At 48.3% G+C, this 26,904-nt stretch overlaps 1 protein-coding gene across 7 annotated transcripts in view; it reads right to left on the bottom strand.

Moving 5' to 3' along the window:
* Window positions 1–6,625: 6,625 nt before the first annotated feature.
* Window positions 6,626–26,904, bottom strand: part of STAU1 (staufen double-stranded RNA binding protein 1) — a 47,128-nt gene continuing 26,849 nt past the window's right edge. For 5 of the 7 annotated variants that reach the window (XM_040981341.1, XM_040981342.1, XM_040981340.1 and 2 more), the window contains 8 exons: window positions 16,014–16,244; window positions 15,192–15,335; window positions 12,697–12,843; window positions 11,597–11,672; window positions 11,101–11,420; window positions 9,235–9,357; window positions 8,474–8,559; window positions 6,626–8,028 (listed from right to left, as the gene is read on the bottom strand). In XM_040981341.1, the coding sequence (XP_040837275.1) occupies window positions 8,013–8,028; window positions 8,474–8,559; window positions 9,235–9,357; window positions 11,101–11,420; window positions 11,597–11,672; window positions 12,697–12,843; window positions 15,192–15,335; window positions 16,014–16,244 (1,143 nt within the window). In that variant the 3' untranslated portion in view covers window positions 6,626–8,012. Of the gene's footprint in view, window positions 8,029–8,473; window positions 8,560–9,234; window positions 9,358–11,100; window positions 11,421–11,596; window positions 11,673–12,696; window positions 12,844–15,191; window positions 15,336–16,013; window positions 16,245–26,904 lie in introns of those variants that run through there. The other 2 variants (XM_040981345.1, XM_040981348.1) reach the window with 2 other exon arrangements.

Raw genomic sequence — 26,904 nt, 5'->3', positions numbered from 1 at the left:
GCTGTTGCTGTTCGTACTTGTCCTTTGTATTTTTCTTTGAAGCTTTTATCAGAAATATCAGAACCCCTTGTGACGTCCCAGTGTCCCATGGTCCGCAGCCAGCCACACCCTCCGCCTGGCCTCTTGATGGTTCTCACAGGATTGCTACAGATTCTTTCCCAGGCTCCAAAAAATCCCACTTTCTAAACCAGATTAGTCTTGTTCTTTGTGGTTTTTACCAAGAACGGAGACAATGGCAGACTTTATGGCTTATCTGCAGAAGGTGACCCTTGGGAGGGAGGTCAGCTCGGGGCAGCTGCAGGTGCTGAGGCCACGGGAGAGTGTCCGGCAAGGGCTGCCAGCGCTCACCTGACCTGGCGAGTTCTCTGGCCAGCAGTCATACCGTGTGAGGCCGCGGTCCTTGGCTGTCCGTGTCGGTGGCCTCGCCAGCGTGCGCCAAGACCGCTGCCTGTGCAGGTGACGTGAGGTCTCGCACAAGTAGCTGATTTTCTTGGTACTTGTTTCTCTAGTTGCGCGTGGGGAATTTTTGAGCAATGTGTTAACTGGAACTTTAACCTCAAGATCTCACTTGGCTTTTACATGGCCACTGACAGGTGTGGAGTCAGCTCACACTAACAGCGTGGCAGGGCCCAGGGGACAGTGGCTGGCCGTTCAGCTGCCCTGTAGCCTTGCCGCAGCTGTGGGGTGGACAGTGGTGTCCATTTAGCCCTCTTCTTCCTGGGCTAAAGGTGCCTTCCCACACTGACTGCCCAGGGAGGGCGCACATATCCATCCACACAACATTCCCGGGCTTTGAAAATGCAAACCACGTGAGGTTTCTTACTCCACCCAGAAGACGGTCCTCACACTGGACTCCCAGGTTGTTCTTGGATTGTGGGTTGCGGGATTGTTTTGTCGGGGCTGACAGAACTGGGCTGACTTGTAATCTGCTGCTCATCACTTGACTCTTTGGTTTCACTTCTGTTGGTTCAGCTGAAGTGACACGTGTGCAGGTAAGCCCCGGGCAGGGCTGTGCACCGTCCATCCTGCTGAGGAGTTGGTGGCCGGGGCCAGCTGGCCTCCACTGGGCAGCATGCAGGAAACACTGCATCCTGTGGCTTTGGCTCAGCCCGCCGCATGTTGGGTCAACCCATGGCACAAACCCACTTTTAAAATCACTTCTTTTAAATGTATTTTCTTTGCAAGAAATATTTTAAATATTTTAAAATTAAAGTTTCCTTTTCTGTTCAAATCAGTTCTCGTTTTTGCCCAGCAACATGGGGGTCATTCTGTGGTTAGAGTTCATGCATTTGGGGCGCCTGTGGTTTAGTTCGGGTACGTCCTTACCCAGAGCCGAGTTCTCTCGCTGGCCATCTGGTTTTGTCCCATCGCTGTCCCTTTCCTGTTCCCACTTCCTGCCGCACACTTGCCCCCCAAGCTTTGTCTTCTATTGTCATTTAGATGGCACTTGCTCTAGTTCTTGACGCCTGGCACAGCTGATGGGGCGTAACTGGAAGTGGGCAGGTCTCCCCTCTGTTCCCACGCTGGGACTGCAGCCACAGTCCGTGCTGACAGAACCAGAGGATGAGGCCACCCCTACCAGGTCAGGCAGACCTGCTGTCTCCTCCCGGGCTTCATTTAGTCAGTGTCACCACTAAGGCCTCTGGTGCTGTCCACCTCGCCTGCCCTTGTCGCTCCGAGAAGCTGAAGCCACAGAGCCAACACACAGCAGCACTCCCCACCAGACTGGAGACGGTGCTGAAACAGGGTGCCCGCAACCCAAATGGCTTGAACCTGCTGTGCCACAGCAGCCATTGAAACTTCATTTCTGGAGTTGGGTGTCCTCCCCTGCCTGAGCTGGGCTCCCCGGCCATCCCATTCCCTTGCCATAGTCCTTGGCCTCGCCGCCCTGCAGCCACCGCTGAGACCACACATCGCTGTGGGAGGGCAGATCCTTCATGATTTGCCTTGTCTGCTTGCTTTTTCCAGTTATTTTGTCTTCTCCAGTGCAGTCCACCTGCCGGTCAAAATGTCCACTTGGGAAATGTCCAGGAACCACTGCTCTGAAATTGGGCAGGTCCACAGGGTTGCATTCTGGGGGGCAGAAACTAGTGCACAGAGCTGGACAGCTGGGCATGAGGTGTGGACAGGCACATGTGAGGCACTTTGCCAGTAAGCCTTTTCAGAGGCTCTGTCCTGAGGGTATAACCTGGCCACAGCCCATCTGAGCAGTTGCTGGGTGCAGCTGACAACATGGACAGTGGGTTCCAGTCAACAGCCCAGCTCCTGGTTTCCTGTGAAATGGGTGGTTGGGTGTGTGACTGCTCCTTGCTGTCCACTATTCTAAAGACAGTCCCGTGTGTGTGTCCTCTGTTCACTCAAGGATTTTAGGGCAAAGTGACAGACTCCAACAGCTGGGCCCAGTGCAGTGGCCTAGTGGCTAAAATCCTCAACTTGAAATGCACTGAGATCCCATATGGCCACTAGTTCTAGTCGCGGTGGCTCCACTTCCCATCCAGCTCCCTGCTTGTGGCCTGGGAAAGCAGTCAAGGACAGCCCAAAGCTTTGGGACCCTGCACCCGTGTAGGATACCCGGAAGAGGTTCCTGGATCCCGGTTTCAGATTGGCACAGCTTCGACTGTGGCGCTCACTTGGGGAGTGAATCATCAGACGGAAGATCTTCCTCTGGCTCTCCTTCTCTCTGTATATCTGACTTTCCAATAAATAAATAAATCTTAAAAAATAAAATAAAACCATCAAGACAAAGTGGTACCGAATACAGAGAAACAGACCAACAGAGTAGGCCAGAAGTAAATGAGTCAGCCTCCAGTCATTGGTCCATCCTCCAAACACCCTAATAGCCAGGGCTGGGCCAGACGGGAGCCTATTTGCTGAGGTCTCCCAGTGGGCAAGGACCCAAATACGTGGGTGCATCAGCAGGAGGCTGGAGGGTACCAACAGGACCATATGGGGCGCAGCTTAAGCCCCTCAGGCCTGATCTGGTCCATTCTCTGAGCAGACGGTGGGCCTCGTTGCCTCTCTCCTATGCATTCATCCTGTGGCCACATATACAGAACATGTATCTCCCAAGCTTCACTGGACAATGCCGGGCCCTGCCAGCTGCCCCGCGATGGGGATAGATCATCAGTCTTTCCAACAAAGGACAAACTAGAAACTCTAAAGGAGCTGACATCTAAACACACCAAAAGCTGCAAGTCTTAACAAACAGCCATCACTCCACAACACTGGACTTGGGAATGACTGCCTGAACTTGTCTAAACATGGGCCGCTGCATGAGGATAAAGTTTCTCACCAAAACACTAGACAGTAAAAAGATCGACTCACAGAACACTAGGACAAATGTGCAAATCCTGATGTGGGATTAACGGGGACATCTGTAAATCCTGATGGAGTATTAATGTCCACATTACAGATTCCCCAAAACATAAACTAGTCCGACCCAAAAACGAAGATCTCCGCAGGGCACCAGCAGCTGGCATTATGGCCAAGGAGGTAACGCTCGCCTGGGACACTGACCCCCCCATATGAACACTGGTGCCCGTCCCAGCTGACCCACGTCAGACCCAGCTCACTGCCAATGGCCTGGGAAAGCAGCAGAGGATGGCCCCAGTGCTTAGGCCCCTGACCCACACAGGGGATATGGAAGAAGCTTCCCGCTCTTGGCTTTGGCCTGGCCATCTGGGCAGCAAACCAGCAGGTGTAAAATCCATTCTTTTCCCTGTCTCTCCCTCTTACTCTTTCATATAAGTCTTAAAACAAAGTCAGCAGATGTCTCTCCGAAGGCGCACAAATAGTTTATGCTCAACGCAACTAATCAACAGATCTGCAAATGACAACAATGACCCCCAAACCCAGGGCTGGGCCCCTTGGCACAGAGGCAGAGCCACAGTGCAGGATGCCAACACTCAAGTGCCTGGCATGGCATCCTGCTCTACCTCTGCTTTCCACCCAGGGGTGGTAGACAACCTAAGCAGTGAGCCCCTGCCACACATGGCAGGGACAGAGGCACCCCGGCTCCTGGCATCAGCTTGGCCCAGCTTTGGCTATCGTGGGGTTTTGGGGAATCAAGACAGTGGATGAAACTTATATTCCCATGTCATTCTACCGTTCAAATAAGAAAAAACATTTTTAACAAGAACAAAAACACAAGGGAAGTGTTGGCAAGGATGTGTGAGCTGGAATCTGCATACTGCTGGCAGGGTGCGGCGAGCGTGCTACAGCACCCCCAGGACAGCAGCAGGAAAAGCAATCTGTACCTTCAGGCACACCCCTGGATGGGCAGGTGAGACCCTACAGAGATGGGCAATCTCACCCGTGTACCCAGCAGCGGTCACTCCTCCTGACGGCGGTGTGCCCCCAGCACCACAAAGGAGCGGGGTCGGGGGTTACACTCACCTGGACCCTTCATCCTGATATGGCAGAGACCATCATGGTGGGGTGGCACGCCAAGCTTTCTACGTAGGCTGCTCTGCTTCCAATGCAGCTTCCTGTGACCATGGAGGTCTTGAGTGGTGGTCCAAGTGCTTGGGGCCAAGCTCCTCACATGGCAAAATCTGGATCGTCTCAGACTCCTGGCTTCAGCCAGTGCCAGCACCAGCTGCTGTAGCCTTCTGGGGAGTGAACCAGCGGGAAGATCTGTCTCCTTCTGGTACTCTTTTTTAAACAGATAAATCATTAAAAAAATAAAAAGCAAGTGAGGTTCTCCAACGTGTTCCAAGTAAAGCGGGATGCAAAGATCAGCAGCTCAGGACTCCACTCCGATGAAGACACACGCAAGCTAGAGTTGCAGGGACAAAGCAGAGAGCCGGCTCAGGGAGTGCAGGGAGCTGCCACGGGGCTCATTCAGAGCTCCGTGGACACACCAGAGTGCTGAGCTGTCTTATCAGATTTTCTCACACGTGTATTTTACAGCAGAAAAAAAAAATGTTCTTCAAGCACAGGGATGGCACACTCCAGGAAGGCTCAGGTGGTGGCCACATTTGCAACAGTTTGCACAGCAATGTAAAGGGTTCCCCATGGAGACGATTGGGCTCGGGACCATTCCTTCAGTCAACTGAGGAGACAGAAGGTCCCCCAATCACGCCGCAGCGACTGCTACGGATGGAGTACTGACAGAAGGCAGGGGGCTTCACAAAGGAGTGGGTGCCGATGGCATGATACACTTCTCCCCTGTGGCCTCCTGCCAACTACTGCCCAATTCCGATGCCCTCAGCCAGTGTCAGCCTGGGAAGAGAGATGTGCGCTGCAGGCATCACAGAGGGGAGGGTCGCACGGCAGGTCCAAGGAGGGAGCACCAGCTCACCCGCACCATGCAGGCCAGGGGGAGACTGGGCTGCCATGGCAGTTCTGACCCCTGCATGGCAATGCCTGCTTGTTTCCTGACTCAGGAGAACACCAAAGTTTTGAAGGGACTGTGAGGGTGGAGCCTGGGGGAGGAGGGACAGCAATGTACAGGCCATTCTACTACCAAGAGCTCTTCTCTATTTGGAATTATTGCAAAACAAATGAAATATTGAAGGATGGAGAGAGGCTACCACCACAGTGCAGCATTCAATCCTGGGCCCCCCCTTTAAAAGTGCAGTTCAAACACTGCCTGCTCCTTTCCCAACCCACCTCCCCACTGACATGGGAAAAGCAGCCCAGACAGACTGAGTGCTTGGGCCCCTGTCCGTGGGGGACAGACCTGGATGGAACTGGGTCTGATCCAGCCCCTGCTGCCGCAACCCATCTGGGAAATAAACCAGCAGACACAATCTTTGTTTTCTTTCCAATAAAGTCTTTTTAAAAAAGATTTTGTTTTTATTTTATTGGAAAGTTGTGCCTGGGAAAGCAGTCGAAGATGGCCCAAAACCTTGGGATCCTGCATCTATGTAGGAAACCTGCAAGAAGCTCCTGGTTTCAGATCAGCTTAGCTCTGGTTGTTCTGGCTACTTGGGGAGCGAAACAGCAGGTGGAACGTCTTTTTCTCCTTCTGTTAATCTGCTCTCCACCCAAAAAATAAATCTTTAAATGGGACAAAAAAGAGCCTTCTCCTGTGGCAGCAGAAACCAACCACTACAGCCACCACCAGCTGCGTCCCAGGTTCATTTGAGCATGAAATGTGGGGCGCCCAAGCCACCTAATTAATGAGAGTCACATGTCCCCTAAGAGGACCCAGGATGAGCTTTTACAAATAATCCAGAACCCAGAATGTGGCATAGGACAGCTTCCGTTGCCATTGTCCACACTGGTCCCCTGGGAGGTGCTCAGCCTGTCCCCAAGGAGAGGTGGTGGGCATGGCAGAACTCACAAGTCATTTTGTTAATACATATATATATGAAGATATAACAGGGCTTCCTTTCACTGCTTTTACCCTCAAAATGTTGACTTGTTCTACTACACCTTCTGATCAAGCACGTTAAGTTGAGCAGTCATCCCAGTTCTCTATAAACTCTGGAGCCCCCCAGCTGCACAGGCGCAGTGGCGGTGTTACACAGATACACCCAGGGAAATTACACGCCAGCAACTCCTAGGGACACATCTCCAGCAGCGAAACTACCCAGGCCGGCTCTCTGTGCCCGCTGTGCCAATACTTCCGTTCCCTCACTCACATCATCCCTCAGTTACTGCTCAACAGGCCAAAAACTTCGTTAGTAGCTGTTTATTGATCAACAGTTTGATATAAAGTTATTTCAGTTCTTCAGATTTCTGTTCAGATGAAATCACAAGCATTATAAATCTTTTTTCTTAAAAATAAAAAAGGGTAGGAGCCGAGTTGGGAGGTGTCCAACCTGGCAGAAGTGGTATTTGAGAATAAATTAACAAAAGAAATTTAGTACGACCATTTATTGGTGACAAACACTAAGTTTACTTACATTCCATGGGGAGAGAACATTCCAGCGTAAACATGAACGGAAGCGGTCCTGGGCTGGCGAGGCTGCCACGCTCTCATCTGGACCACACGCACATCTCTGCGTGTAGCAACACAACACCTAAAGCAACACAGCTGTACACACCCCCGCGGGTCACTCCAGTCAGCCCTCCAGCAGATGCAATCCGCAGTACCAGGCACCTGCAGGTATGTGTGTCCCTGCAGTGTCACCAAGCTATGTCCCAAGAGCCACACGTATAGACACAATTTTTTAATAATCTTTAAAACAAAGATCAAAGTTCATTTAAGTCCTGTTGCATTAACAAAAATAAAATAGAAAAGGAACAAAATGATCATCTAAAGTTTAAAATTTCTAAATCGTCCAATTTATACAACTGCGGGACACGTCATCAAGGTCCGAGACGTCAGACTGTCTCAGCCACAGCAAAGGGCAGACGGTTTGCATTCAGTGAAACGGTCCTGGGCGTGGCCAATGAAAGCAAACACGGAACCACAGACACACAGGGTGATCCTGGCCGGTTACATTACTGATACAGTCAGTCTCAGACAAATTCTTAAACTGTGCTATAGAACTAGATACAACGAGGAAACTCTCAAATGAAAATTTCATATAGTGTCATATCAATCAAAAGAAAATAATGAAACTAAGAACAGGCGTCAGTGTGCAGAGCAGTGGTTACGGCATGGAGATGCACGCTAGGAAGGCTAGGTGGCGCTGGGAAGGAAGCATCTGGTTTTTTCAGGCGCTCTTCGCTCGGGGGCGGTTAAAGGCCTGTCTCCAGGGTGGTTGTCCAGGGTTTGTCCCGAGTGTCGAGTGAGCCAGTTTGAGAAGGGGGCTTGCGTCCTGTTTCTTCTCCCACACACACGGGGAAAAAATCCCCAACCAAAAGCAAGCCCTGAAGTACAGGGAGCAGGGAGCTGCGGCCCCTGGCGGAGCCCTTCCCACAGCTATGCAGGAGACACCGCTCAACCTCAGCCACAGCCACCTCCTCAGGACTGTGCTGTCCTCACCGCTGCCCACATTCTTACCCACTATGTCTCTCGGCCCACTGGAGGTATCAGAAATTCCAAATTTTCAAAGCAGTTTCAGTATTTTCAGTATATATGTTGGGATTTTGTGATGGTTCATTGCCACAAAGCTTCAGCACCTCCCACACCTTTAAGGAAAAAACACAAAAATGACACCGTTTTGATATGTCAAGGCCATTAATTAAGCTACAGGAGAAGCAGCAACATCTGGGAGCCCGCCAGTATCAGCCCAGGTTCACACAGGACAACTGGACCAAAGTACAACTCCCCTTGGCATGCAGCCGGAAATGAGGGGACGGAAGATGGAAGATGCATATTTCATAAAGAAAACACATCAACAGGATGGGGTGGAGACTGTGAGGCCAAAGCGCACCATCACATCCCGCAGTCAGCAGCTGTGAGGCATGTGGAGGATTGCTTATTCAAAATCAAAGTGGTTCTGAACAAAGGCAGAGCTCTCTGCCCAGAGAACAGAATCCTTTCAGGGGCAAGGACCTGAGGGGACCCAGGGTCAGAGCCCGTGAGCCAGCAAGGGCAGGAACGCGGCAGCGTGCGGGTACGGCGCAGACTCACACAGACACTGGCCCGTTGCTTGTCCTCGGTGTCCCTGGGCTCTGCTGGTCCAACTCCGACAGTAACTTTAAAATGTTCAGGGCAGCCTGGGAGCGACAGGAAGGAAAGTGAGACCACAGTCCTGCCCACAGCACCAGCCCACACACGGAACCCAAAGGAGGGTACTTCCATTTAGAAGACAGGTAGTAACTTCTTAAAGTTGAATTTTTAATTCAAAATACAAATAAAAAAGATTGTCTAGTTATCTCACTGAACACTACCTATTAATTTTACAATCTCACTTCCAGTGTTTTTAACCTGAAGTGATTAAATTAGAATGCACAGATTTTTCTTTGTTCAAACAAAAACCCATCATGTATTTTCATTATCTTCACATGAGTTTGACGGTTGCGTTACATTCCATGAAGCGAGTACACGCAGATCACATAGGTGGTTGATCTGATCAACCCCGACCTTTCTTGTGGTGATATCTAAACACAATACCAGATAAGGGTCTTCCTACAGCCACCACAAGGTGTACCTGCAATTCCTTGTTCTTGCAGAAATACAGTCCCTGAGGTCCCAGGTCCCAGTCAGGCCCCAGACCAGCACAGGGGAGGGAGGGTGCCATCTGATCAGCATCTAGGACTCAGTGTCCCCAAGCACCTCGCTCAAGGCCAACAGAGAAGCCCTTCCGGACTTGCTGAGGTCAGGACGAGCCAAGCAAGGGAAGGCTGCACCTCAGCTGGCAGTCACACCCCGGGCGCCCCCAAGGCACATACCATGTCATGGCAGGACTCCACATCCTTGCCGATGCCGTGACTGATCAGAGGCGGCTGAGAGGAGCAATTGATAAGAGATACAAATTCGTTCTTGTTGTTTTTGGGGAAGTCTTTGTATTCAACCTACGGGGGAAGAGAGAGCTGAGGCCAGGGCACGCAAGCAGTGGGCATGAGCAGCACACAGGGCCAGCAGGCGGAGCTCGGCCTGCAGGCAGCCATGCCACCAGCAACCTGGCTGCGCAGACTGCAGCAAAGGAGAGGGGCAGCCCAGAGTCCCGCAAGAGCGGAGCAGTCCACTGAGCGCTGGGATGGAAGGAAGCAGGCCCTTTCCTGGCAGGCGCGGAGCCAGGCAGAAGCTGAGCTCTGTAAGCGCTGCTGGTGCTCAGGGCCTTTATATCTAGAGTCAGCTTGGCTGGGGAAGGACAATGCATGCTGGGAACACTTCCCATTTCTCTCTTCCTTCCTCAAAAGCACTCTTAGCTACCACTTCCCACTCCCATCCACAAGAGTTTAATTTTTAAAAGATTTTACATATTTATCTGAAAGAAAGAGCTGCCACTCACTAGCTCACTCCTCACATGTCTGCAATGGATGGGGCTGGGCCGGGCTGACACAGAGAAATGGAAACTCAATCCAGACTTCCCACATGGGTGAAAGGACCCAACCCATCTGAGCCATCAGGCTGCCTCCTAGTTCGCCCCCAGCAGGGAGATCAGCAGCAGAGCTGGGCTTGAACCCAGGAACTCCAACATGGCATGCAGGTGTCCAAAGCAGCATATGTTAAATTTTTAAAATTACTTTTTTAACAGTTTTTTTATTTTTATTGGAAAGGCAGGTTTACAAAAAGAATGAGGAGGAGGATTTTCCCATCCACTGGTTCACTCCCTAAATGGCTGCAACAGCCAGAACTGGGCTAATCCAAGGCCAGAATCAGGAGTCACCTCTGGGTCTCCCAAATGGGTGCGGCTTTGGGCCGTCCTCCACTGCTTTCCCAGGTCATAAGGAGGGGCCTGGATGGGAAGTGGAGTAGCTGGGACTAGAAACAGCTCCCACATGGGATGCCAGGGCTACAAGCAAGAGAAAAGAACCAGCTAAACCACAGCGCCGGCCCCAGGAGTATTTCTCCTTATTTATTTGACAGGCAGATTTCAGAGACAAAGGGACAGAGAGAGCGAGCTTCCATCTGCTGATTCACCATCCAAATAGCCAAAATGACCAGGACTGGGACAACTCAAAGCCAGAAGACAGAACTCAACTGGATCTCCTATGTAGATGGGAACAGCGAAAAGTACGTGAGCCATTTTTCTGCAGTTCTACCATGCATATTAGCAGGCAGCTGGATCAGAAGTAGAGCAGCTAGGACTCAAATTGCTGCTCATATAGGATGCCAGCAGGCAGTGGGACCCAACTACACCACAGTTTCTCACCAGCTTTGCCAGATTCCCACCCCAAATACTGGACTTGTAAGGCAAAGTGAAAAAGAGAAAGAGGAAGAAAGAGCACGAGCAAGACTGACTGATCATCCATCTGCTGGTTCACTTTCTAAACACCCACGAAAGTCAAGACTGAAGCGGGTGAAGCCACGAGCTTGGACTCCATCTGGGTTTCCCATGTGGGGAACATAAACTTAAGTCCTTAAGCCATCATCTGCTGCCTTCCGGAATACACATTAGCAGGAAACAAGACTGAAAGCCAAGCAGCCGGGACCTGAACCAAGCACTGGTCAGGACTGTGGGCATACCAAGTAATGACCTCATTTGCTATACCACAATGCCTGCCCCCAGAACAAGGTTCCAAGCTCCCTGGCTGAGAGGAGCCAAGAGATGGCCCCAGGCACAGGCCTCTCGGCTCAGGCCCGACAGTTACCTGGAATCCCTGGACTCTGGAAAGATAGTCCAGCTGCTCAGAGGGTCTCGTGAGAGGTCCATGGGGTACGTGGCCTGAAGAGATGTTATTCTTTAACATGGTCTCGGCTGTGGGCGAGGTGCCCCCATACAACAATTCTCGGGCTATCATAGCAGTTACCGTGGCCTTGGCAGGATTTGGAGCTGCCCTGCAGAAATCTTTGGTGTGATGTCCTTGGCTGACTCCTACAGCCTGTGCGACCTCGGGCACCATGGGAAGAATTCCAGCAGGCAGCTGTTGATGACTAAGATAAGGCATCCTGAACTCATCTTCTTTGTTGTCTGGGGAGGGGCACAGAGACTCTGGTCACCCCCATTGCCTGCCAAGGCCTCGTGGCCTCAAACCCGCACCACCTCTTCCTTCAGCCCCGAGACAAATGCCCACTGGGCACCTGCTGTCAAATCACAGAAAACCATGAATCACACGCAAAGCAAGACAATGTACAGATGGCACTTACTAGTCCCATTTTCATCCCCAGCGCTTGGTTCAAAAAAGGTTACTTTTCTTCCATCCCCTGGTTTCTTTACTGGTGTCTTAAGAGAAGAAAAAAAAGGGCCATGAACATACATGAAACCATTGAAGAATTAGTTCCTGCCATGTAAAGCAACGTTAACTTCAACCAGCTCATAAGATACAACCAGCAGAAACACAGTCCCGTGCCTAAAGCTGACCACTGGTGCGCATTTGCTGGCTGCAGCCATCCTCCTGCTCCTGCTCCACTCCCTGGCAGGTGGAATCTGTGCTTAGCATCACGGACTCCAACTTGGGACCAGAGGGAGCAAGGAGGCCAGCCAGAGCACCCGAGGCAGGAAGGATTTCAACGGAAGCTAAACAAATCAGGATTGTTTCCTTGGCCTAAGAGCCAGTTAACGGGGTGGAGTTTCTCAGGACAGCACTGAGGGGAAAGCTGCACCAACAGGCTCCTTTCTGAGAAGGAAGGATGCATGCGCACAGATGCCCAAGTCTATCACTGTGGATGGCAACAGCGAAGACAGGCCTAGGATCTGTGCAGACTCCAGAAGTGCAGGGAGTCTCAGTCATTAACCTAAGGCTGTTTTCACTGTCCGTGTGGCCAGCAGAGGAATCACTCAGTCATTCTTGTGGGCGTTTCCCGGCAGTGACAACTCAGTGACTGGAAACAAGGTCATTAAGGGCTTCCAGTAAGTTCCTACTGAGCATTCTCAGCAGAAGTGCATTTTTCAAGATGGGGTAATTTCCATTCCATTTTTGATCCATGAAAAAAAATCCCAAATCTCTTTAAGTCACAGATTTGGACTCACATGTCACCAGCCTCACTGTTTCAGAAAAACCACAGCCTGCTACAACTGATGAAGAGACTCACCTATGGCCTTCCCTGCAGGCTTCTAGAGCACAAGTGACAGAACCATATCTGTCATTATGACTACAAACAGAGAGGAGCAGAGCACTCTTGGATCACCAAGATACCAAACAGCCCCCTCTGGACACACCATAAGAATCCCAGTCCCTGGAACCTGACCAAAAGAGGAAGCCTTGCCCTGAGCGGGAACGTGGATGGAGATGGCTGGAGGCAGTCACCTTCTCCTCGGACTTGAGTGCTGGCTTCGCGGGCTGAGCCTGTGGAACTTTGAAGCCCAGGATTTCCAGCATGTTTTCAGCGGCGTTGCGTTTGGCCACCTTCTTGTTGGTGCCCGTTCCTTCCGCCGTGTGGTTTCCAACTTTCACCTACACAAGAAGGCCAACATATACTCAGCGTGTAATGTGCACAGCACAAACCAGACAGGAGACCAGGCTGCTCAGAAGCAGCAACACCCCAGAGGCTGGTTTGTGATGGTTGGCCACAGCTGAGGGTTACTTCAAAGTCAGAGTCAGAGCAACCTATTTTCCATCTGCTGGTTCACTTTTCAGATGAACACAAGGACCAAGGCTGAGCCAAGCCAACAGCGTCTACCACGAGGGTGGCAGGGACCCAGACACTTGGTCTAAACAGACTCCACTGTTTTGCCAAGGCACATTAGTAGGGAGCAAGAGCCTAAGGAACAACTAGTAATGCAACAGTGCCCATATGGGATGCCCTCTCACAATGCCACAATGTCAGGGCTAATTTTTAAGTATTTAGGAGTTTGGAAAACTGGCTATTAAACACAGGCTACAATTAAACTATCTTACCAAAAGTAAGGAATACTCAAAACCCACCGCTTCCTACATTTTGCTAAATAATTTTTGCTTCCCTGTTCTCCCTAGTGTGTCTATAAGATGGGAATATTCCAGGAAGGAGCTACCGCAGACCTCCTCCCAACTCTGCCATCACAGGTGTCACTTCCACAGCCTGAAAGTGACCACAGTGAAAACAATCACAGCACAGCAATCTGCACATGCAACCTAGCAAACACAAAGTTACTAACTCACTCTAGACTTAGAATAATGAAGAGAAGGTTAATAACACAGATGAAGCCTACAGGAGCAAAAAGTCTATAATCACTAACTGTACTCAGTAAAACAAACTGAAGCATTCTTCTAGTCTTTGAAAATTATTACCCGGTTCAGCAGAGATGCCACTCGCATGTGATTACAAATCATATGAGCTACCTATGTGCTCAGTTTTTATTACTGTAAACAAAACTATCATGGGGCAGTCACTGTGGTACAGTGGGTTAAGCTACCCTTCAGGACACCAGCAGCCCATATCACAGTGGCAGTTCAGCTGGCAGTTACTCCACTTCCAATTCAGCTTCCTGTTAATCTTATCTTGGGGGCAGCAGACAACAGACTCAAGTGTCCCTGTCACACAAGCAAGGCTGCATGGGCTCAGGGCTCCCAACTTGGGCACCGCCAAGGGGATCTGGAGAGTGAGCCAGCAGAGGATGATCTTTCAATGTGGCTCTGTCTTTCAAAGAGATAAAAACAGACACCAACACTATGTCACATGTTCATAAACATGGGTCTGTGTATCAGCCAATATTCATGAGAGATAATAACCTCAAATCTTGGGGCTGGTGCTGGAGTTATAGCAGGCTAATCCTCTGCATGTAGCAATTAGCACCCTATAACGACATGGCTGCTGCACTTGTGATCCTGCCCCCTTGTCTATGAGCTCCTAAACCCACGTGGAAGATCCAGAGCAGGCTCCTCGCTCCTGGCTCAGACTAGGGCAGCTCCAGCCATTGTGGCCGTTTGGGGAGTGAATCAATGGACAGAAGCTCTTCCTCTCTGTCTTTCCTACTCTCTGTATATCTACCTTTCCAATAAAAATAAATAAATCTTTAATTTTTTATTTTATTTTTATTTGAAAGAGAGAGCTACAGAGAGAAGGAGACACAGAGAAATCGATCCTCCATCCACTGGTTCAGCCCCTAAGTAGCCAACTGACTAGAGATGAGCCTATCAGAAGCCAAGAGTTGCTTCCAAGGCCTCTCATGTAGGTACAGGGGCCACACACTTGGGCCATTCTCTGTTGCTTTCCCAGGCCATCAGCAGGGAGCTAGATGAGAAGCACAACAGCTAGGGTTTGAACTGGTGCCCACATGGAATGATGGCGTCAAGCATGGGCTTAACCTATATGCCATGGCACCAGTTCAGAAGGATGGCTTCTTCCAGGAGCTTCTTCTGGGTCTCCCACACAGGTATAAGAACCCAAGGACTGGGGTCATCCTCTGCTGCTTTCCCAAGCCATTAGCAGGGAGCTACATGGGAAGTGGAGCAGCAGGACATGAACCAGCGTTTATATGGGATCCCAGTGCTTGCAAGGTGAGAATTTAGCCACTGAACCAACACATCAGGTCCCAAGACTTTGATTTCAAAGAACATAAATTCCCAGGAAAAGCAATGGAGAAAAGCATTGAGCCATAACCTACCCACCTCTCTGGAAGTGTTCTCGACTTCTGGCACAAAGCATCTGCACCCCCACATGCTGAAGAGCAAGACCCTAGGTAAGCGTACAGCGCCTGTTTCATCATCGCATTCATGCAAGCAGCATGGTCCACAGGCCCTGGTCTCCTGAGGAAGGCCTCCCAGTCCTAGTACTGCATGTGGGACAGCAGAGAGCGGTGCCCAGTTCAGCCCAGTAAACTCACCTGCATTACAAACTCCCTGCGGCGCGGGAGGCCGCGCTCTGTGAGCAGCTGGTACTCGGGCTCCCTCTCCTTCTTCGCCTGCTGTATCTGGGCCAGTCTGCTGATGGGATTCATCGCCTGCCCATACTCTGGGCTTGCCTGGAGCTGAGCCCAGAAGGAAGGAAGAATGTTCTCGTTTATTAATCCGAGAAAAACACTAAATGACAAAAGCCAACTCAAAGAGTAGGACAGGACAGAGGCAACTTGAAGTTGACCTGATGAGGGCTCAGGTTTTCCTTTTTAAATTAAAAACCACTTTACATCTTCCATAATTATTCTAATGCAAATTTAAGATCTTAGCAAACAAAAAAACATTTCCATTGAAAGAGGCAAGCATTGCTATAATCCCTGCTTTTTAACAAATTAGCACGTGGAAATAGAGAGGCAGAACAAAGAATCCAATTCTGCAAACTCCTCAAAGGTCTGCACAGCGCTGGGTTCTGAGAAGTCCAGATTATCCAAAGGATTATACCCAAAGCTCACATGTCCTGGGAAAAGGAACCGTGAGTCTGCCCACAAATAAAGCTCTGCAACTCTACTGACCAACAGCATTTTCCAGAACACAGTCAGTGAAAGAAAGGAAACGCCCTAAGAACACGCAGACCAACGTTACTGAAGTCTGGTTCTGAATGTTGACAATCAGCCCATGACAGCCCCAGCACTTCACAAAGGATCTCAAGATGAAGGCTGACTCCTTTCCCGGGCTGACCTCAACCCAAAAGCAGAAGAGCACAGCACTTCGCCTCCCTCCAAACTCCCTGCGACCTGTGGATAGGTGCTTACCCTGCCTGGGGGCTTCGTTTTCTTTTTGATCCGGGGCCGCACGCGCTCTGCCACAGGCAGTGGTGGCAGCTTCTTCAGCTCCTCGAGAACAGCAATGGCAGCATTCTTCTTGGAGATCTTCTTGCTCTTCCCTTCACCTTCCCCCACGAACTCGCCAACTGAGACCTTGGTCACAAAGTTCCTCATGTGCGGTGGGCCACTCTCCCGAGCCACCTGGGTGGGAAGGAAAGACTGAGTGGAAGTGTTACAGACACCAGCTCAAGGCCACCGGGCATACTGCCTGGCACACGCACTTTCCAGGAGGCATGGGGATGGCACTTCCTTTCTCTTCACACTTTCCACACCTGCTAATGCTGAGTCGGCTGCAGCCAGCAAGGGCAGGCATCAGACCTCTCCACCTCCGCCCCCATCAAAACGAGTGAGTTATTCAATGAGCTTCACCAGAAATTATTCAGTTCTTAGTTTGAGGCTGAAACAAAAGTGAGCCACTGCATTTTTGTTTTGCATGCTGTCTATGGAGGCCTCAGCTAAGCTGAGCAAATCTACTTCCCTCCAGCACACTGTTCTGATGGCTCACCAGCTCAGTGCTGCGATTCAGGGACCCAGTCGCTGTGAAGAGCTCGGAGTGGTCTGACCGCACACTCCCTAACTGCAGGATGAGCACTGAGGGACAGACTTCATGCTACCACGTGGGACTGCCAACAACGCTTTCTCTAGAAAGTGCTGAAGTAACTGTATTTTACACGTCAGACTTCTGACAGTCATAATTAGAAATGGCCTGAACTCTACCCACTGGAGCAATGAGGCTGACTCTAAATCTTATGCATTAAGGTAGCACAAACACTGCTGGAAAGATGTACACAGTCTCATAGCATTCATACATTTAACAAATAGTTAAATAAATACCTGACAAGGATCCTGGCTCCACCCTGGCCACTATGGCCTTGAGGAGTAAATCAGCAGATGAAAGCTCTCTCTCCTAAGTATTTCAAATAAATAAGTGGATAAATCCTTTAATTTTTTAAAAAATGCTGGCTTATTAAAATACTGGCTGCAATCAGCTACAAAAAAAAAGACTGAGAAACGAGTAAAGGGGCTGGCACTGTGGCATTCAGAGCAAAGCAGCCGCAAGCAGCACCAGCATTCCATACGGGTGCCAGTTGTTCCTCTTCCACCTGGCACCCATATGGAATGCTGGTGCTCCCAGCTAAGGGCCCTGGAAAAGCAGCAGAAGATGGCCAAAGCCCTTGGGCCACTGCACCTGGTTCCTGGCTTCAGATGAGCTCAGCTTCATCCATTTCAAGAATGGGAAGTGAAGCAGCGGATAGAAGATGGCGCTCCTTTCTTTCCGAGCTCTAACTTTCAATAAGTTTATTTTATATTTGAAAGTTGATGGCTACCACGGTAAATGGAGAAGGGCGGAACTTGCCTCCAACCAAACCCAGAACAGACGGCGGAATTCTGGCAGGCCACTCAGGCTGTGAAGCCACCACTGCACCAATGAGGGGCACAGACCCATATCCCCCCACCAATAAGGGCCAAGGTGACCCCCATTTCAGCTTCAGGGAGCGTTTAAAGGGCCCCTTCCCCATCTCTTCCACGCTCTTCTTCCTCTGCAACCCACACCTCCCCATCTGTCCTTCCTGCTGCGTGGGGAAGGGAAGCCCGTGACCATGGTTCCCTGAAATAAAGGCCATCTCAATTCTTTTCATATAGTTGACTGAGTTACCCTTTCCCTGGTGGTTGGCAAATCTAACAAAAGTCAGAATTACAAAGGAGACGGAGCAATCTTCCATTTGTTGGTTCACTCCCCAGATAGCCTCAATGGCCACAACTGGGCCAACCCTGAAGGTGGGAGACAGGAGAATAGCCAGGGTCTCCCCATAAGTACAGGGCCCCAAGGCGAAGGTCACGAGCAGAGAGCTGGATTAGAAGTGGAGCAACAAGGACTACAACTGGTGCCCTACGGGATGCTGGCACCACAGAGAATTACCCTGAAATGCCACCAGGCCAGTCCCATAAAAATCTTGAGAGAAAATCTTAGACAGTGAATGAGTAAGTGTGAACTCCAGTATAATATACGAGTATTAAATTAAAAAAACTGTAAAAGAACACATGTGGGGTCCAGCGCAGTAGCCTCGCAGCTAAACACCTTGCCTTGCTAAACGCCATAAACCCATGTAGGCAATGGTTCTAATCCCAGCAGCCTTGCTTCCCATCCATCTCCCTGCTTGTGACCTGGGAAAGCAGTCGAGGACAACCCAAAGCCTTGGGACCCTGCACACATGTGGGGATCAGAAAGAGGCTTGGAGTCCCTGGCTTCAGAATACTTCAGCTCCAGCAATTGTGGTTGCTTGACGAGTGAATCATTGGAAGGAAGATCTTCCTCTCTGTCTCTGCTCCTCTCTGTATATCTGCCTTCCAAATAAAAATAAATAAATCTGGGCCCAGCGTGGTAGCCTAGTGACTAAAATCCTCACCTTGAATGCACTGGGATCCCATATGGGTGCCTGTTCTAACCCTGGCAGTCCCACTTCCTGTACAGCTCCCCTGCTTGTGGCCTGGGAGAGGAGTCCAGGATGGCCCAAAGCCTTGGGACCCTGTACCCATGTGGGAGATCCAGAAGAGGTTCCCGGCTTCGGACTGGCATAGTTCTGGCAGTTGTGGTCACTTGGAAAATGAATCATCACATGCAGGATCTTCCCCTCTGTCTCTCCTTCTCTCCATATATATATATATATATATATCTGATTTTGTGATAAAAATAAATCTTTAAAAATAAAAAGTAAATCTTTTTAAATGGAAAAATGAACCAGTAAGAAGATGGATGATCTCTGTCACTCCCTTTCTCTAAGGCTTCCTTTTTTTAAAAAAAAGCTTTATTTATTTTTATTACAAAGTCAGAAATAGAGAGAGGAGGAGAGACAGAGAGGAAGATCTTCCATCCGATGACTCACTCCCCAAGTGAGCGCAACGGCCGAAGCTATGCCAATCCAAAGCCAGGAGCCAGAAGCCTCCTCCAGGTCTCCCACATGGGTGCAGGGTCCCAAGGTTGGGCCATCCTCAACTGCTTTCCCAGGCCACAAGCAGGGAAGTGGAGCTGCCAGGATTACAACCGGCGCCCATATGGGATCCTGGCACGTTTAAGGCAAGGACTTTAGCCGCTAGGCCATGCCACCAGGCCCTCTAACACTTCCTTTCAAATAAATATAACAAAAATCATGGTGCTGGCACCGTGCCATAATGGGCCAAATCCCCACCTGCAGCACTGGCCTCCCATCTGGGCACTGGTTTGAGTACGAGCTGCTCCAATTACGATTCAGCTCCCTCTTCACGGCTTGGGGAGCAGCAGGGAATGGCTGCTCCCCCAGGGCCTCTGCACCCACATGGGAGATCCAGAAGTTCCAGGCTCCTGGCTTTGGATTGGTCCAGATCATGAAAGGTATCTCTCTGTGATTCTGCCTTTCAAATAATAATACATCTTTAAGAGAAATAAAAAAATCATAGAAGGAAAAGAAAAGTAACTAAGGATAAAAAAACACAGATTAGTCAGATTAAAAGTAGGCAAGGCCACAGTTTAAAAATAGGTTGTACATGCACATATACACAATATTACAATATACAGACACAGGTATATGCTCACATGTTCACTTTTGCACAAAGAAACAGGACAGATAAAGCAGAAACTAGTAAAATCAGGCAAGTAAGCAGGCCTGGAGCAGAGACACAAGAGAAAGCGTGAATACAGCTTTCTGACTGGTTCCAACTTTCTTAATAATGTAGTTTTCTCACATATTTCATAAATGAACATAAGTTAACAAAGGAGGAAAAAACCTAAATCTGAATATGAACACAAACCTAACAGAATATTAAAGTGATTTCTTAATCACAAGGAAGAAAAATAAAACCCACATTCAACCTGCATTAGGCAAGGCATTCTTCTCAGGAAGACTTCACCCTGCTAGGCATCCTGTAACACCACAGCAGCTAAGACACCACGCGACTGTGAAAGGGTAAACAAGTCAGCAGGACAAAGTACAGGAACAGACCTATCTAAAGTCACATGATTCTGAGCAAACACACAAAAAAATCAAATTCTGTTTTCTTGACTCCTACTAGTGACTGCACCCCGCGACAAGGGAAACACAAGACAGCCAGCCCACCCTCGCCAGCAGAGGACTTCAAGGCAATCTTCAAACAACGGAGAGAAGAACAAGCTAAATGACAATGCGGGCCAGGTTACAGGGCAAGCACCTAGGTCTGTGGGCACAAGAGGCAGACAAGACAGCCACCAGGCCTCATCAAGAATTTCTCATCTCTGATGCAACGAAGTCTACAACTTCTCAGAACAATTCAGACCACTCAAGTAGCAACTCAGAGCATTCTTCCCCCCCGGTCTCTTTCGTGACATCAAACACATGACTCCAACCCCTGGAGTGGTCTGGCAGCAAGGAGCAGTGCGGGGCACCAGCTCCCACCACCGCCACAAGAGGAAACATGAAAACATTTATCTCACTCACCTTCCACTTCCCAACCCTCTCCACCCTAATTCTACTCAGAGGCCCACACAGATCTGCAACCCCTCACCTTCATAATAAATAAAATAAAAATTTTAAATATGCTAGTGGAGTGGGGTTGGAACCATGGAATAGTAAGTTAAGCCTCTACCTGCAATGCCAGCATCCCATATTAGCATCAGTAGAGGTCCATGCTTCCCATCCAGCTCCCTGTCATTGTGCCTAGGGCCAAAGTGCTTGGGCCTCTGCACCTCTGTAGAAGACCCAGAACAAGCTCTAGGCTGCTGGCTATGGACAGGCCCAGCTATGGCTATTGCAGCCATCTGGGAAGTGAACCAGTGGATGGAAACTCTGTCTCTCCTTCTCCGTAAATCTGAGTTTCAAATCAAAATAAATAATAGTAATAATTTTTAAAAAAGCCTTGAGACCCTGCACCTGCATGGAACACCAAGAAGTTCCCGGCTTCAGACTGGCTCAACTACAGCCTTTGTGACGATTTGGGAAGTGAACCACGGTATAGAAGATATGTCTGCCTCTCCTCTCTGTAAATCTGCCTTCCCACTAAAACTAAGCAAACCTTAAAGAAAAAGGTAGTAATGAATAAAACAAAAAAAGTAAAAACATACATACAAAGAAAAAAAAAGAGAAAAAAGTAGAGGAATAATTAGATATCCACATAAGAAAAATAGAGCCATGCCCCCTAACTGACACCACTAATAAAAACTGGCTGGTGCAGGATCACAGACAGAAATGGGAAAGGTCAAAGTGAAAACTCCAGGAGAAACTTTATAATCACAGCGGTGGCAAAAATTTGGAATTACTCAAAATTTTTAATTTGCTAACTGCTAATTGAGAGGCCATTTAAAAATATTTGGTATATTTATCTTTAATAGAATTGACATGCAAAATAAGGAACCTTGCAACCCAATAATAAAAACCCCTTCAATTAAAGAAAAAATATAGGTAACACATGAACAAATTCTCTACAAAATAGATCTGTAAATGGACAATAGCATACAAAGATATGTGCTCATTATTAGCCACCAGAGAAATGCATGTGAAAATCACCACGACATACTAACACACAAGGCCAAGCACAGCCGAGTGGCTAAATCCTTCCTTTACACGTGCCAGGATCCCATATGGCTGCCAGTTCATGTCCTGGCTGCTCCATTTCCCATCCAGCTCCCTGCTTGTGGCCTGGAAAAGCAGCCAAGGACAGCCCAAAGCCTTGGGACCCTGCATCCATATGGCAGACCAAAAGGAGGTTCCTGGCTCCAGGCTTCGGATCAGCTCAGCAATGGCCACTGTGGCTGCTTGCGGACGAATAATTTTTATATATATCTCTTTTTGTATATCTGCCTTTCTAATAAAAACAGATAAATCTTTACAAAAAAAAATTAAAACACAAAGGAGGCATCCCAGATTAGCTAAGTGAAAGACTGTCAATGTCATGTGTAAGCAAAGATGCAGAGCAGTTAAGACAACATCAGCTGATGCAATCAAGTTGGGAAGCGAGCAGGAAGTACCATCCCATGACTCAGCAAGTCTAAAGGACAGAGCTACATAAGACATACAGAAGAATCTCATGCAGCTTTATAGCAAGAGCCCTCAGAGTGGTGCCATTGGCAATGAACTACTATCTGACGTAAATATATGGGTAAAAATTTAAAACTACACTGCTCATAAGAAAACAGATATAAAACCATCCACTGCATTGTGGTCTATGAAAAAGGAAAGCTTTGAGAGGTTATGAAACCGTTGTACACCTCCATCTGAGCTGTGAATCATAGTTTCACAAATATGCTAAAACTGAGATGTCAACTTAAGACATGGGCATTTTATTGTACATCAAGGCATACTTCAGTAGACTGATAGCACAGAAAAGAAACAAGTAACGTGGGAGCACAATGCTTTGACAAAATACTGTCAATGAAAAGGTAAGAACTGCAAGGAGAAAGCACTGCAGAGACACTGTGAACACCACACAGCAGTTCTGCTGCTGTGACACGTGTAATAGATGGACGATGCCAACAGCCACAATCTTAACATGGTCAGAAGATGATTCAGATGTGAAATAAGAACCAGACAGGAAAAACCTGTGGTAAACTGAAAGCAGGTATAAATTTCTGATTTTTTATTATTTTTAAAAGATTTATTTATTTTTATTGGAAAGGCAGATATACAAAAAGGAGGAGAGGCAGAGAGGAAGATCTTCCGTCCGATCGTTCATTCCCCAAGCAGCAGCAACGGGTGGAGCTGAGCCAATCCGAAGCCAGGAGCCTCTTCCAAGTCTCCCACAAGGGTGGCAAGGTCCCAAGGCTTTGGGTCATCCTTGACTGCTTTCCCAAGCCACAAGCAGGGAGCTGGATAGGAAGTGGAGCAGCTGGGATTAGAATCAGTGCCCACATGGGATCACAGCACATTCAAGGAGAGGACTTTAAACACTACACTACTGCACCAGGCCCAAATTTTTGATTTTTTTAAAAATATACGTATATCGGGCCCGGGGTGGTGGCACAGTGGTTAAGGTCCTCGCCTTACACACCCGGGATCCCATATGGGCACAGGTTCTATCCCGGCAGCCCCGCTTGCCATCCAGCTCCCTGCCTGTGGCCCGGGAAGGCAGTCGAGGACGGCCCGAAGCTTTGGGACCCTGCTCCTTCATGGGAGACCCGGAAGAGGCTCCTGGCTTCGGATCGGCATAGCATCGGCCATTGCGCTCACTTGGGGAGTGAATCATCGGACGGAGGATCTTCCTCTCTGTCTCTCCTCTCTGTATATCCGCCTTTCCAATAAAAAGATAATAAAAATAAATCTTAAAAATATATATATATATACGTATATCCTGGGACCAGTGTGATGGTATAACAGTCTAATTCCCTATCTGCCAGCTCCAGCTCCAGGGGGACTGGTTTGTGTCCTGACTGTTCCACTTCCCATCTAGTTCCCTGCCTACAGCCTGGGAAAGCAACAGGGGATGGCTGAAGTCCTTGGACACCAGTATCCATGTGAAAGACTGGAAGAAGCTCCTGGCTCCCGCCTTCAAACCAGCCCAACTCTGGCTGCTATACCTATTTGAGGAGAGAACCACTAAATGGAAGATCTGTATCTTCCCCTACCCTTTTTTTTTTTTAATTTCCAAGTAAAATAAATAAATCTTGAAAAATACATATGTCCATTCCAGCTCAATTTGCTAAAAGGATCTAGAAGTAATGACTGTTGCAAGGCAAGAAGTCCACCTGGCCCCTCCTCCCTGTCTCTATACACCACAGCCCATTAGAATGGTTCTTGAAGAAATGTCACAGATCATTTCTATTAGAAATTGCTATTTTCATTGAGGCTAAAGCAGAAGCAGGAAAGTTCTAAAGTAAGACTGAAATAGCATGTTGCACTAGAACGTAAAAAAGTTCTGAGAATCTGAAAATAGGATGTATAAAGGTAATTTAAGAAGGAAGGCAATGTGAGTATACTGTGCAGGAATAATGATCCAAACACAGATAAAAATAGGCACCTCAACCCTTACTTCTCAGCATATATAAAAAGCACTTCAAAATGTATCACAGAGGGCACCACGGTGGTACACCAGGTTAAACTACCACTTGCAAAAACCTGTATCCCACACTAGAGTGCTCATGTGAGTACTAGCTACCCATTTCACATTCAGCTTCCTGTTAGTGCACTGGGAAAGCAGTGGAAGATGACCCAAGTAGGAGACGTGCTTGGACCAGCCTGGCCCAGCCGTCGCTCTCATCAGGGGAATCAGTCATCAGATGCAAGATGGGAACTCGATTACACTCTCGCCACTGTTTTTATTTATCTGAAAATCAGTCATTGAAATAAAGGGAGAAACAAAGATTTTATATGATAATTTACTCCCTACATAGTCACAAGAGTCCAACCTAGGCCAGGCTAAAACCAGGAATCAGGAGTGTCATGTGGGTCTCCCACCTGGGGGCCCAAGCACTTGGGCCATCTTCTGCTGCTTGCCCAGGTCATTAGCAGAGAGCTGAATTAGAAGCGAAGTGCCAGGACGGAAACAGCAGCCTGCACTGGGATGCTGCTGCTGCACCTCACTGGGCCCGCTCTCATCTCTTCCCCTCCTCCATCTCCTTTCCTCCGTGCTTCTCCAGTAAATAAAAAGTTTTTAAAAGCAATGCATCTATACTGCTCACTTGAAGCAACTATAAGAGGGGATTAAGCAAAGTTTTTATTGACCCTAGAATGACACCACAGAAATGCACAAAACCATACTTCTGACTTTCACCACCATGATCAACAATGCTGCCCAGAATCCTCAATGCCTACTAAGCCTGCAGGCATTCCCTTGCAGGTTATGGGTTAGTCTCCTTGGAGACCTGAGAGACAGCAAAGGTAACTTCACCAACACTGGGATAAATGGATCATGTGACACTCAAAGAAAAAGCAACATCACTCTCATAGTGATCTGCCAAAAACAACAGAACTCAAACCTAATCATGGAGAAACAAACACACCCACCCCTCGCCAAAACGGAGGGTCATCTAAACAAATAGCTGTCCTTTAAACTTGTCCATGACTTTTCAAGAAAGACTAAGGAATTCTTAAAGATCTACAGGCCAGGCCCAGCACACTGGCGCAGTGGTTAAGGTCCTCATCTTGCACGCCTGGGATCCTATATTGGTACTGGTTCTAATCCCGGCAGCCCCGCTTCCCATCCAGCTCCCTGCCTGTGGCCTGGGAAAGCAGTCGAGGACGGCCCAAAGCTTTGGAACCCTGTACCCGCGTGGGGGACCCGGAAGAGGCTCCTGGCTTCGGATTGGCTCAGCTCCAGCCGTTGCGCTCACTTGGGGAGTGAATCATCGGATGGAGGATCTTCCTCTCTGTCTCGCCTCTCTATATATCCACCTTTCCAATAAAAATAAAATAAATCTTTAAAAAAAAAAAGATCTACAGGCCAATTATGAATGTAAAGCTGGATTCCATACTGGACATCAGAAGGACATCAATGAGACAACTGGCCAAATATGAATATGGGCTGTGTATCAGGAAACATAGCAATGCTAAATGTCCTATATTTAATAATCAGACTGCGATTACTTTAAAAGCATCCTTTACCATCAGAGATGCACATTAATGATTACTCTGGAATGAAAATTCACTGTATAAGCACATCAAAATGCAATGCCATATCCCCATGAAGTATATACAAATGCAGTGTGCCCATTACTAATACAAATGCATTTGAAAGAATACATACGTACTGAAATATTAAGAGTCAGATGATAGAACTGCTACAGTCAAATGACTCAGCAAAAGTAAAAAATAAAAAACATAACAAAATAACTGCCCTTGTCCAATCACATATACAGTCTAACTCTGAACCTGGACCCTCCTTGGTGGGCTATCTGTCTCCCTGTGACCTATCAAGCAGCACCAAACTATACAACCAAAACTACGATTTCTCAGAAGCCAAGCTATAGGAGCAGGTGCTTATGTGCAGCACGCTAGCCACCTGTTGGGACGCCCAATTCCATACCCAAGTGTCCCGTTTCTGATCCATGTCCATGCTAAAGCATCGAAGAAGCAGATGACGGCTCACGTCGGCTCAGGTACTAAGCCAGCTCCCACCTATATGGGAAACCAGCTCCTAGCTGTGCCTTGGCCCAGCTTTGGCTATCGCAGACATTTGGGAAGTAATCCAGAAGATAAAATATTTTTCTGTTATTTTTTCAACTAAACAAATAAATAAATCTTTTTTATCTTTTTTAAGGCCAACCTATATACATATTTCCAAAGAATTTAAGAATGGTTCCAGTCTTAAACACCTTCCTAAGTGAGAGATTTTACTACCAAAAATTAGTAAACAATTTACCACTAGTCTATTTAATAAGTATTCCCTGATTATGCAATACTTAACTGTCAGGCAACCTTTCACATACAACAGAAAATAAAGTTCCTGTTTGGGGCTGAAACATTGTCTCAACTGGCTAATCCTCCACCTCCAAGCACAGCATCCCATATGGGTGCCAGTTTGTGTCCTGGCTGTTCCACTTCTCATTCAGCTCCATGCCTGTGGCCTTGGAAAGTAGTGGAAAATACATGAATGCCTTGGGACCCTGCACCCACAGAGAAGACCTGGAAGAAACGTCTGGCTCCTGGCTTCAGATCAGCTCAACTCCACTGTTGTGGCCTCTGGAGAGTGAACAAGTGGATGGAAGAATTTTCTGCCTCTCCTTCTGTCTGTAAATCTGCCTTTCCAATTAATTAACTAATTTAAAAGCCCTGCTCAATCAAATAAGAGGTATCCATCAACCTTCTGATATGTTATTTAATATAAGGATGCATGTGAGCAAACTCAAAGCCACCACCCCTCTTGCAATGTTTACTTTAAA

Source organism: Ochotona curzoniae, unplaced genomic scaffold, assembly GCF_017591425.1.
Source record: "Ochotona curzoniae isolate NIBS_2020 unplaced genomic scaffold, NIBS_Ocur_1.0 contig_3520, whole genome shotgun sequence".
Lineage (NCBI taxonomy): Eukaryota > Metazoa > Chordata > Mammalia > Lagomorpha > Ochotonidae > Ochotona > Ochotona curzoniae.
This window is presented reverse-complemented; position numbering and strand designations above follow the sequence as displayed.